Raw genomic sequence first — 11,948 nt, forward strand, 5'->3', positions numbered from 1 at the left:
AGAATATAAAATATAAAAGTTTCTATGTGACAAATGGGACAACAATATCTGATGGAGGTGTACAAGATTACAATAGATTTAGACAAGGTAGATAAGAAAAGCTGTTCCCATTGGCTGATGGTACAAGGACTAGGGGGCACAGATTTAAGATTTTGGTCAAGATATAGGGGGGATGTAAGGAAGAACATTTTTACACAGTGAATCGTAATGACCTGGAACCCACTGCCTACAAGGGTGGTGGAAATGGAAGTGGATACAATCAATAATTTCCAAAGGAAATTGGATAGACATTTGAGGGAAATAAACTTGCAAAACTGTGGGAATAGAGCTGGGTAATGAGACTGACTGGATTACTCTATAGAGAGCTGGCATGGATTTGATGGGCCTGCTTCTGTGCTGTAATAACTCTAAGTCTCTGCACTATAGAGCAGGTTGTAGTGCTTTAGTGAATATTCCAGTGAGGGAGCACCAAATCATCATCTCATGAGAATAACACATGATACCTTCTATGATTTTTGTATATTTCCAAAGGACACTGCAATTTATGAAACTGTTGAAGTAAGAGGAACCCACTTCCTTTTTGATAGCGCTTAAATGTCAGAAATGGCTCAAAGTAATTCACATACAATGAGTTTCTTTGAAATGGTGATTGTTGTTATTTAGGAAAAGAAGGCAATAAAAAAAATCATAGAAAATTTATAACACAAGGAACTATTTGGCCAATCTGCCCGCGCCAGTCGACAAAGAGATACCTAGCCTTATCCCAACTTCCTGCACTAAGTCCATAGCCCCGCAGGTCACGGCTCTTCAAGTGGACAAAACAATTTGAAATCAAATAGATGTCCATGAGATGCCTGAAGGGTGTTATTTAAGCTGATATGGCCTCAGTATTGCAACGAATGCAACTCTCACCCAGATATCTCATTTCTCTTAACAAGTGGTAAAGAAGATGTAGACCTTTATCTATATTGACTAAGATGATGCTTCTTGCTTCAGTACATTCCTCCTTTGTTGAATGTAATGGTATAAATGTGATTTGGGGGGAAAAAATTAATAGAAACGTTAATCAAAAGAGAAACTAAGACAACGAGTGGCAAAAGGAGAAAAATGAGACAATGATTTAAATTAGATTATGATAGTTTGAGATATAAATCATATAAGCATGTCCAGTGCTTATAACTAGAAAGAGTCCACTCTGCTCTAATATTTCATAATGAGAAATGTAATTTCTCTGATTGTGAAATTTGTGCTAGCTTGAGGATGCAGACCTTTGCTATATTTTTGCATAATTCATTCAATTATACAAACTAAAAGCAGCTTACTCAAATTTACCTCACTCAGTCTTCTCAAAAAGAAGATATTGTAATACTTTGGATGGTTTAAATTTATTTACTTTACTTGGGTATAAATGTATTCCTCATAAACAGTAATATTACCTTGCGCCTGCCTAAGCCTCTTAAGGCTTTTGTTAGGTATAACTTTGATGAGTAATCACCCTAGTGAAATTTAGGCAAGCATTGTGAGAATGCATCAGCTGCAGTATAACTAAAATAATTGTAATGTAAACTTTACAATTAGTACAAGCCACATTAATATAACATTTAATGGTGCCCACAAAACATCACAAAGCACTTTACAACCAATTTATTACTTTTGAAATAAAAACAGAAGATGCTGGAAATACTGAACAGCATCTGTGAAGAGATTTCAGGTCAATGTCCTTTAGCACACCTCTTTGAGGAGCTCTTGATTTAAAGTTTGAAAATTATCTTTTGTCTCAAAACCCTTCATTTCAACTCGTATTTAAAAGTGACCTGTGCAGACAAAGATCAGATTAATTCTGGGATTTGATAGTCATTTTTTTTTAGCGGACTGGCTTGTCCCTAAACCTCAACGAAAAAGATTTCATTTTGTTTGTGTAAATACATCTTTTATTAATGTATTCTTGCTCTTGAATACATTTCAGATAAAGCTGAAGTAGCCTTGACATCAGTTCATTTTTGTTATGTTTACTTGTCAAAGAACAGAGATACCGAGGAAGTGTGAAAAATGGCCAGAATGTGGTCATTATAGAACAGTAAAAACTGATAGCATTTCATTTCCTTTTTATTCAGTTCTTAACGTTTATCGGAAGACTTGCATCTGTCTCGGCACAAGTAGAATTTGATAGACTATAACAATTCAAGGGCTCAGAATATGACTACCTTATTTCTTCAGTATCACTTTTTTTTACATTTTCAAGATGTTGCTTGGTTCAGTCATTGTCAGACTGCTTTTTTTCATTGTAGTGGTTCTCTCCATAGCTCGATTTACCAACTCAAATAATTGCTTTACGCAACAAATTCAATGCGGAGATTTAATACAAATAATAGTGAAGTATCTACGCTTGTCAGTCATGCTTCTGACAATGTTATGGTTCTAATCTGATATTACTGTCCAAACCTATTTTGTTCATTTCATGTTAGAAAATGAGAAATCCTTGTGCAGGAACTAGATTTACTTACCTTTTGTTACCCAGTTTTTTCATTTATCTTTCAATTTCAACTGCATGAAATGATTTTGCTTATCATAGCAATACTTTTTTGTCCCATTTGATACTGATAAAGCATTAAAATATATCAGCATGTATGATCAATAATTATTACAATTACAGTGTCACGAAAAATGTTAAGATGTATGCTTTAAATTCTCCTGTGCATTACTTTTCTATTCTAAATAGTTAGGTAAACAATTGGAGCCTTATGTCTTAGGGTTATGTTCCAAACTGATGAAAAATATAAGTCTGCCATGTTCTGCAGTTAGTGTAAATATGTTTTAGGATGAAATAATTCACAAGACTTAACCTACAATAGACCTTACCTGATGCGTGGCAGTGTCACATTTTGGGATGTTTCAACCATTTTTCCACAGAAACATTTGGGGAAATGGATTACTTTAAATATTGTGTTTTAAGCCTTATTGTATTCATACAAGGTATAAAGAAAGGGAACTAGCTTTCATGATGTTTCTTCTTAAATTGTAAATAATAAGAAATGTGTTAGTTTGTTTCAGTAATCAATAAACACAAAACATCCAAATGTTCTGGAGAGTAGCTGATCCTAAGTACTGAGCTTGAGGACTGGTAGGCCTTTCCTTTCTGGCTGTGAATAGTGAGATGTTACAACATACTGTTGCAGGCAGCAAGAGAGTTTTGTTTTGAAACAGAATAGTGAGAGGTAGAAAGGAAGCTAAATGCTACAAGAAGGTTGGTGTGCTGGCGAGAATGACCTAAAATCATTTATTATCTTACGTCACATAAGACAAACCGCTGATACAGTGAAGTGTGGTCTGTTCCTTATTTTATCTGATTGCCTGAATATTAGTTGTGATGTTTGAATTAACTGAGTCCAGCCCTAACTACCAATCTGTATATTTATCTACCTGTGAAATAAGGTAATTTATCAGGCCTTGATCCACCTTCAGTGAGATTGAAGAAATATTTTTACAAAAGGCAGGAATATCTGGTTCAGGTCACAAGAGGGTACTATTGTTGCATCCTTCGGATATGCTAGCATGCAAGTGCATATAGAGCAGCACTAGTCACTTCCCATAAAAGCAAAATGCTCACACCACTTACAGGAGCAAATGACTAACACCACTGAACCCAAAAAGGTATACAGAGCAGATCCAAATCTGTAAAGGAGTTATCACTGTCTTTGATATGAATCCAACAAATTTTGAACTTACCCAAATTATTTTGTTGCATGTTAAAATAAACCTTATTCAGTTGTTTTGATCCAATTTCTATTACCTTGACAGGCTGGTAGTTATGGGTTGATTACTATTGTGCCTTTTGTTGCACATTGGACAGATACTGTAAAGATTTATGTTATACTTCATAGATACAGTTTCTATTTGTCTCTTTCACACTGTCAAAACCATGAACTAGTTCCTTTACATTGGTATTATATTTTTTAATTCCTTCTATGTTGTTAATCTAGTACAAAATATTGCAGTGTTTCTCCTTGCTTTTGATTGATTAAAATGTGTTGTACTAATGACAGTAAATTCACTTAACTCATTTTCCCAACGGAAACATGTATTTGAAGGAAATGTAGGTCCCAGAGAATCACCACTACATTGTTGAAGTCCTATCTTCAAAGTACACTCCCTTCAAGCACAGCTATCCACTAGGAGCACAAAGTCAGAGAATTGACCCTTTCGTGTTGGTTCATTTTAACATAGATATATGAGATGAAGCTTCCAATGTAAAAGTTGCCCGTGACTCAGATAATAATCCAGAGATCATTACATTTGAGGTTCTGCTTCTTAATTTAGCCAGTGGCTGCTCATATTCCCTAAACATAACCTCTTTCCTAGTCTTATCTATGTGGTTGGTACCTATGGAGACCAGAACTGGATCCTCCCCTCCCATTGCAAATTCATCTCAAGCCCATAGCACATGTCCCAAACCCTGGCACTGGGGAGGCAACACAGCCTTTTGGACTCTCGCTGTTGCCTACAAAGAACTGTGTCAATGCCCCTGACTATACTGTCTCCTAATACCACTACATTCCTATTTACTCCCCCTACCTGAATGGCTTCCTGTACCACAATGCCATGGTCAGTATGCTCACCACCCAGCAGCCCCCTGCTTTCATCCACACAGGCTGCAAGAACCTTGAACCTGTTGAACAATTGCAAGGGCTGAGGCTTCCCCCACTTCTATCCTCTCGATCCCTATACCTGCTTCACTGACAGTCACACCCTCGTTTCCCTGACCATGGACCAAATCTGACACCCTAGCCTAAGGGGTGTGACTGACTTCTGGAACAAAGTGTCGAGGTAACTTTTTCCCATCCTAATGTGTTGCAGTATCCGCAGCTTGGTGTCCAACTTCCTCAAGCTGGCTAAAGTTCCTCGAGCTAGCCATTGAATCCGATCCACTCAATACTCAAGCTAGAATCAACTTTGGCCCAATGGGTCAAAAATGAATTCCCCCTAACCCCCGCACTCCCAAGAAGTGCCCTGAATTTGTTACAAATTAGCTGTTCAATCAGGAGGGCCTACAAGGCTGGTTGTTTGAGGAAATAGAATTGTCACTATTTAGGTTCGATTAAGGCCTATTTGTTGAGGATCTGTGAATGGTGCTTTAACCTGCATCTGACCTGAGAAACGTTTGGTGCAGATACTTCGTTGAAGAGTCAGGCAATTCTTTGCCTGTCCAATTCTTTACTGTATACAATGAGCTAAGATAATTGGTTCCAATTAGAGGGTTTTGTGTATCTGTTCCACATATCACGAGCTGAACACCCAGGAATTAATGACACTTGAAACAATTTTTAATTAGACTTGAAATAGTATGATTATGAGCAGCTGCTAGAATATGTTCTGGAACCCATTTCAGAATTCTGTTTCTTCATTTTCACAGGTACACCTGAAAAAGAAATCTGCAGAGGGAACACAGACTGACCAAGTACTAGCCAATGGTTCGGCAAATGTATCGCCTAACAATATTGTCTTTGAGACCTCACTATGAACACAAGAAACAGTGCAATGGAACATCTGTACCTAACAGTAAAAAAAATGCTTATGGCATAATCTTTCACAGGCAGGATTGTTTGACCTAAAGAAACAAGATTTGTAGAATGGATAAAGATTTGCACCAAAAAAAATTCCATCTATCCATTATTGGATCTGATTTTATTGCTGTTTGTAGAATTTGGCAATATAAAATATGAATTTAAACTTGAAATCAAACAAAGATGTACTTATTCTGTTGCCTAAAATGGACTCTTGTCTCCAATAAGATATTATCAGATACACCAAACATTTTTTTAAACCGGTGAACTGTGAGAAAATCTGGGAGGGAGAGAAATTTCCCTTTAATAATTGAAGTGCGTTATGTTCATGATTACTTCTTATCGTGGTGAAGTAGGTGATCCATGTGTAGAATTTTCAGGGGACTACTGTTGCTGTAGTTTGAACCAACCACCCCCCACTGCTGCCCCCAACCCTAAGTTTCCTAAATAAATTGTCATCAATTTGATACTAAAAAAGCGAACTCATGCCCAGTTTATTCAGTATACCTGATATATTAATTCAGTTCACGCAGACCATGGATATTGTACAAGTAGCTCACTTGATACTTTTACCATATTTGCTGCTTTAGTTCAGTGATTCACTCATGAAAATTAAAGATCTCAAGATAGTGTAAAGTTTATATTTTGTTCTTTATTGATGGTTTTCCTTATACTTAATTGTCAGAAGCAATAAACTACTTTTGTTTAATTGGCAAGTTAATCGTGTAACAGGTCTACATTTTTCAGGTTTCATTTCAGATGGCAATTTAGCTGGACATTAGTAAATTCAATAGTTAGAGAAAATTCTTCTACATTTTTAGAAGTGTCAAGACTTGGCTAAAAGTGAAATTAACTGAATGCACAAGGAGATTTTTTTGAAGGAGGTTGCTCACATGAAAATCTTCTAAATGCTGCTGCAATGGGGCAACTTTATCCGAAATGATGCTGGAGTAATTAAACCTTCGAACTTTCTTTGATTGAGTCAAGCAATAGCACTTGTCCTCCTACTGCCGTTTATTTCTTGAATATTGCAACTTGAATTTAGTGGCAATGCAGGGTTTTTTTTTTTAGATTATTACTATTTTATAATTATAAAATACCAGTTGGACTGGTTTGTTTAGCCTTCAACTGGAAGAGCTTTCTACGTTTTGAAGTATTCAGTGCCTTAGTAGCAATAGTAAAAGTTACCAAAGTTATTCAAATAGATGGGCCACAATACTTCATTTTATTGTACTAAAGACCAGCAGAGATTATTAGGTTTCATTATAAGGAAAGGAATGAGGTAAAGTAATAACATGCGATAAAGAATCTTGCCATAATGCTCCCCCAAGGAATAGTTTGTTTATACTCACCTTTAAATAGCACCTAATTTACTTTCAAAATTGTGCTGTTGAAGAGAGCAAAGTTAATTTAAAAAGCTGCATTTATTTTGGATGAAATTATAAGAGGTTTGGTTAAATAGCAAACTGTGTTTCAACAGTTTCTGCAATGCCTTCAAATTACACTATTCCTCTGTTTATATATCCAAGAGTAATAAATGCATTGAAACATTTCAAGGAAAATGTTATTATGCTAATTAATTTAAATCCTATTAGAAGTACAGTAGGATGCTGATTTATGTGAATGTTTATTTTCATTGCTCAGGGTTACCATGAGTCCAAAGATTATTTTGGTTAAGATTTCAAGACATCGTTGAGTACAGTAACTTTGTATGGGTTGATACTGATGGTGTTTAAGTCCAGCCTGAAATAAACTAGGAGTATGTATATGTGTATTAATATGAACAACAACTAGTAAAGCACTGAAAAAATCATCAAAGAAGTCTGTGCTTTGTCACAAGAACTATTTTCCAATATATAAAACTAAATCTTTGTAAATGCTGGATTATACAGGTGGTTAGACTTAAGTCAGAAGCAATCGATATGTGTTACTCAAAGCAACTTGCCCTGATCTTCCATCCATTCACAGATCAAAGGTTGATTTAGCTCAGGAAATGTGATGTATATATCTAAATTAAAGTTGATCCAAGATCATTCATTCACGGTGCATTTTAAACTGGATACACTCAAACTCCATTTATGTGGCCGCTGTTAGTTGATTTTATTGAATTATCCACTTTATACATAAAGAAGCTTAAGCTGCAAATTATTACTGTTTTAAAATTGAGAAAGGAATTAAATGCAGTTGTGAATTTGCCTTCCTTAATCAAACTGGGTTACACAGCTTTCCAGAATAACTAGTGAGTTTTGTGTTAATGTCTGTGCGTATATTAATTTTACTGTTTATTGCTTTTGTTTGTGTGAAATGTTTACCTTATACCTTGGTAATCTGTACAAGTACTTCAGTAGAAATCCTACAGATGCTATGATCTATTAGCTAACATTTATTAATATTCTGTTTCTACATAGTGTATACATGCCTTGTCAGTTAACTGGTCATCATTTGATAGGTATGATGTAAACCAAATGTACCTAAGACTCAATGTCTGTCATAACGATTAAACTTCTATACGCTTACTTAAAGTATGAACATTTTCTCAATTGTGGCAGTGTTAATATAGCGCACTCATAGCTGATATTTTTAAGAATTATCCTTTATGTAACAAGTCTTTCACCAGCTGAATTTTGAATCCTTGTTGAACTCGGTCCCAATTTGAATAGGCAAACATAAAACAATGTATGTGTTTTCTTCCCAATAGCCTAGTCTATCAAAACATGTATACTAGGGCAGGAAGAAAATGTTTAAACTCTTGTTAGTTGCTCCAGATAAAGAGAGTAATGAAGCAGGAGTGGGGATGTTTTGTGAGAGAGAGCTTTTCTAGAATCTAATCACTGAAATGTCACCATTAAATCTTCACATCGTGGTCCAGATTTTGAGATGGTAATGTTGGCAAAATTGTTGGCTTTTACTGTCATTACTCCACCAAAACTGACAGCAAGTTCTGGAGTGGAAATCCAGATGTTGATCTACACTCCCTCAGAAGGTGCACTTGTTGAGGTCTCCCCAGAATGCAATGCCCAAGCACAAACAGCCATCAAAATACAATAATTTCTTATCATAGCAGCAGAGGTTTTCCAACCACTAGATCATTCAGGATTCTTTTATAATGATCTGTTATGAGGAAGCTGAAATATGGGGCTGGATTTTGTGGTCAGTGAGCTGTCTTCAAAGAAGTCATCATCTCAATCAATGAATAGATGAAAACTTCCACTTTTACGCTGTTAGTCTCACTGTTAAAACCCTTACAAAATTTACCTTGTTGAATGAGGTGCAACTGGGTTTTTAACAGCATAATTAGTTCATAATTACTAAACTTCTAAACACCCTCACTAGCCCTGAAAAGCTGTAGAATGTCAAAATTTTCCATTGTAATAAAGAGTCCATATTTTAACTTTTTGTTTGTATTTAGAAACAAAAATAAAAACAATCATCCACATTTATTTTGCTGCCTGAAAGCTTACATGAAGGATAATCAGTGCTTTTAACTTGCTGGTTTGCTGTCTGTGCAAATACTTCAATTGTCTTGCTGACATCACTGATGCGGGACTCCTGGACAGCCCCTTGATTTGGCACCAGATTTAACTTGCCATCGAGAAAAGGGAAATTCACGCCACAGAGATTGCGAGATCTTTGTGGACAGTTTTGTTTGAAGTGACATCACAAAATCCAGCACCATATTTCAGCTTCCTCATAACAGATAACAGATCATCATGATAGAATCCTGATTGATCTAGTAATTGAAAAATCTCTGCTGCGGTATAAGGAATTTGTTATAGTTTATTGATGGAACATTAAGGAGAATTCTGTCTTAAGTAAACGTAGAAAATGCATGAAATACTCAGCAGATCCATCAGCGCCTAAACAGAGAAAACGGTTAACAAATTTGGTTGTGAACCTTTATTCACAATTGGGAATTTTGGGTGTTCCGTTTAAAAAAAATGTAGTCAAGTAGTCATCAGACCAGTTTACTTGGAAAATCAACCATGTAAATTCTGGTAGTTTTAACTCCCCTCTGGCTCTGAATCAAAAATGTAAACATTTTGCTCCTGGTTTTGAAGCTGTTGGAAACCTATTAGCTAATTTTTTACAAATACAAGCATTGTGTACAGCCAAATACTCCACTGAAAGAAACCTGTGGCTAGATTTTGTGAACCTCAAGTTTACTGGCTGTGTGAGATTTGCATATTGATAACTGCTGTGCAAAGCACCTATCTAAGACCAATGTGAAAGTAGCCGAGGTTTCATGCTATTACTCATATTTGTCTACATTGGGCTCCTAACTGCAGGCTTTTATCTCCCCACCTGTATGCAAGCAAAACGGAACAACCATAGACAATGTATAAATGTGCATTTATCCAGCATCAACCCATCTCTGAATGTTTCAATTGGTGAAGTATTGTGACTATTGTAGAAACAAACATGGCAGCAGTTTTGTGCAAGAAAAATTCCCAAACGATGATTTAAATGACAATAAAAATTGTGGTAATGTTTTTGGGGAGGCTGAGGCCAAGAAACTGCATTGGACATGTAACTCCACCTAAACAGACAGGATGCCAGCTTAACATCTCATCCAAAGGTGAATACATCCAAAAATATAGCTGCCCCTTAATGGAGCAGCAGATTATGGGTTCAAATCCTGGAATGGGAATTTAAACCATGACCTGGCCCACAAGCATTGATGTTACTAATAAAACAGAGATGACACATTTTAGTCAACTACTTGGTAAACAATTCATCCATATGGTGTCACTGATATAAATAACCTATATTTGTACAAAACAATTCAAATTTCTCAATAAAACAATTAGCTGTGAAAAAATGAAAACGCTTTAAAAAAAATGATTAAGATTGGGCGTGAATCAGTCACAGAATCACACAGTGCAAGAGAGGCCCTTCGGTCCATCGAGTCTGCACCGACACGTGAGAAACACCTGACCTACCTACCTAATCCCATTTACCAGCACTTGGCCCATAGCCTTGAATGTTATGACGTACCAAGTGCTCATCCAGGTACTTTTTAAAGGATGTGAGGCAACCCGCTTCCACCACCCTCCCAGGCTGCGCATTCCAGACCGTCACCACCCTCTGGGTAAAAAAGTTTTTCCTCACATCCCCCCTAAACCTCCTGCCCCTCACCTTGAACTTATGCCCCCTTGTGACTGACCCTTCAACTAAGGGGGACAGCTGCTCCCAATCCACCCTGTCCATGCCCCTCATAATCTTGTACACCTCGATCAGGTCGCCCCTTAGTCTGCTCTGCTCCAATGTAAACAACCCAAATCTATCCAACCTCTCTTCATAACTTAAATGTTTCATCCCAGGCAACGTTCCTGGTGAATCTCCTCTGCACCCTCTCCAATGCAATTACATCCTATAATGTGGCGACCAGAACTGCATACAGTACTCCAGCTGTGGCCTCACCAAGGTTCTATACAACTCCAACATAACCTCCCTACTTTTGTAATCTATGCCTCGATTGATAAAGGCAAGTGCCCCATATGCCTTTTTCACTACCCCACTAACATACCCCTCCGCCTTCAGAGATCTATGGACACACACCAAGGTCCCTTTGTTCCTCAGAACTTCCTAGCGTCATGCCGTTCATTGAATACTTCCTTGTCAAATTACTCCTTCCAAAGTGTATCACCTCACACTTTTCAGGCTTAAATTCCATCTGCCACTTATCTGCCCATTTGACCATCCCGTCTATATCGTCATGTGGCCCAAGACACTCAACATCACTGTTAACCACCTCAATCTTTGTGTCATCCGTAAACTTACTAATCTTAGCCCCTACATAGTCATCTATGTCGTTTATATAAATGACAAATAATAGGGGACCCAGCACAGATCCCTGTGGTACGCCACTGGACACTGGCTTCCAGTCACTAAAGCAGCCTTCTGTTATCACCCTCTGTCTCCTACAACTAAGCCAATTTTGAATCCACCTTATCAAATTACCCTGTATTCCATGTGCATTTGCCTTCTTTATAAGTCCCCCCATGTGGGACCTTGTCAAAGGTTTTGTTGAAATCCATATAAACTACATCAACTACACTACCCTCATCTACACACCTTGTCACCTCCTCAAAAAATTCAATCAAATTTGTTAGGCATGACCTCCCTCTGACAAAGCCATGCTGACTATCCCTGATCAAACCTTGCCTCTCCAAGTGGAGATAGATTCTCTCCTTCAGAATTTTCTCCAATAGTTTCCCTCACTGACATGAGACTCACTGGCCTGTAGTTCCCTGGCTTATCTCTACAACCCTTCTTAAATAGCGGAACCACATTAGCTGTTCTCCAGTCCTCTGGCACCTCCCCTATGGCCAGAGAGGAATTAAAAATTTAGGTCCGAGCCCTGGCGATCTCCTCCCTTGCCTCCTT

At 37.3% G+C, this 11,948-nt stretch overlaps 1 protein-coding gene across 3 annotated transcripts in view; it reads left to right on the plus strand.

Annotated features, from left to right (window-relative positions):
* abcc4 (ATP binding cassette subfamily C member 4 (PEL blood group)) overlaps window positions 1-8,077 on the plus strand; it is a 405,942-nt gene extending 397,865 nt beyond the window's left edge. For all 3 annotated transcript variants that reach the window (XM_078545915.1, XM_078545916.1, XM_078545917.1), the window contains one exon: window positions 5,411-8,077. In XM_078545915.1, coding sequence (XP_078402041.1) covers window positions 5,411-5,518 — 108 coding nt within the window. In that variant the 3' untranslated portion in view covers window positions 5,519-8,077. The remainder of the gene's footprint in view (window positions 1-5,410) is intronic.
* Window positions 8,078-11,948: the final 3,871 nt, after the last annotated feature.

Source organism: Cetorhinus maximus, chromosome 7 (genome assembly GCF_964194155.1).
Source record: "Cetorhinus maximus chromosome 7, sCetMax3.hap1.1, whole genome shotgun sequence".
In the NCBI taxonomy this organism is placed as follows: Eukaryota; Metazoa; Chordata; class Chondrichthyes; order Lamniformes; family Cetorhinidae; genus Cetorhinus; species Cetorhinus maximus.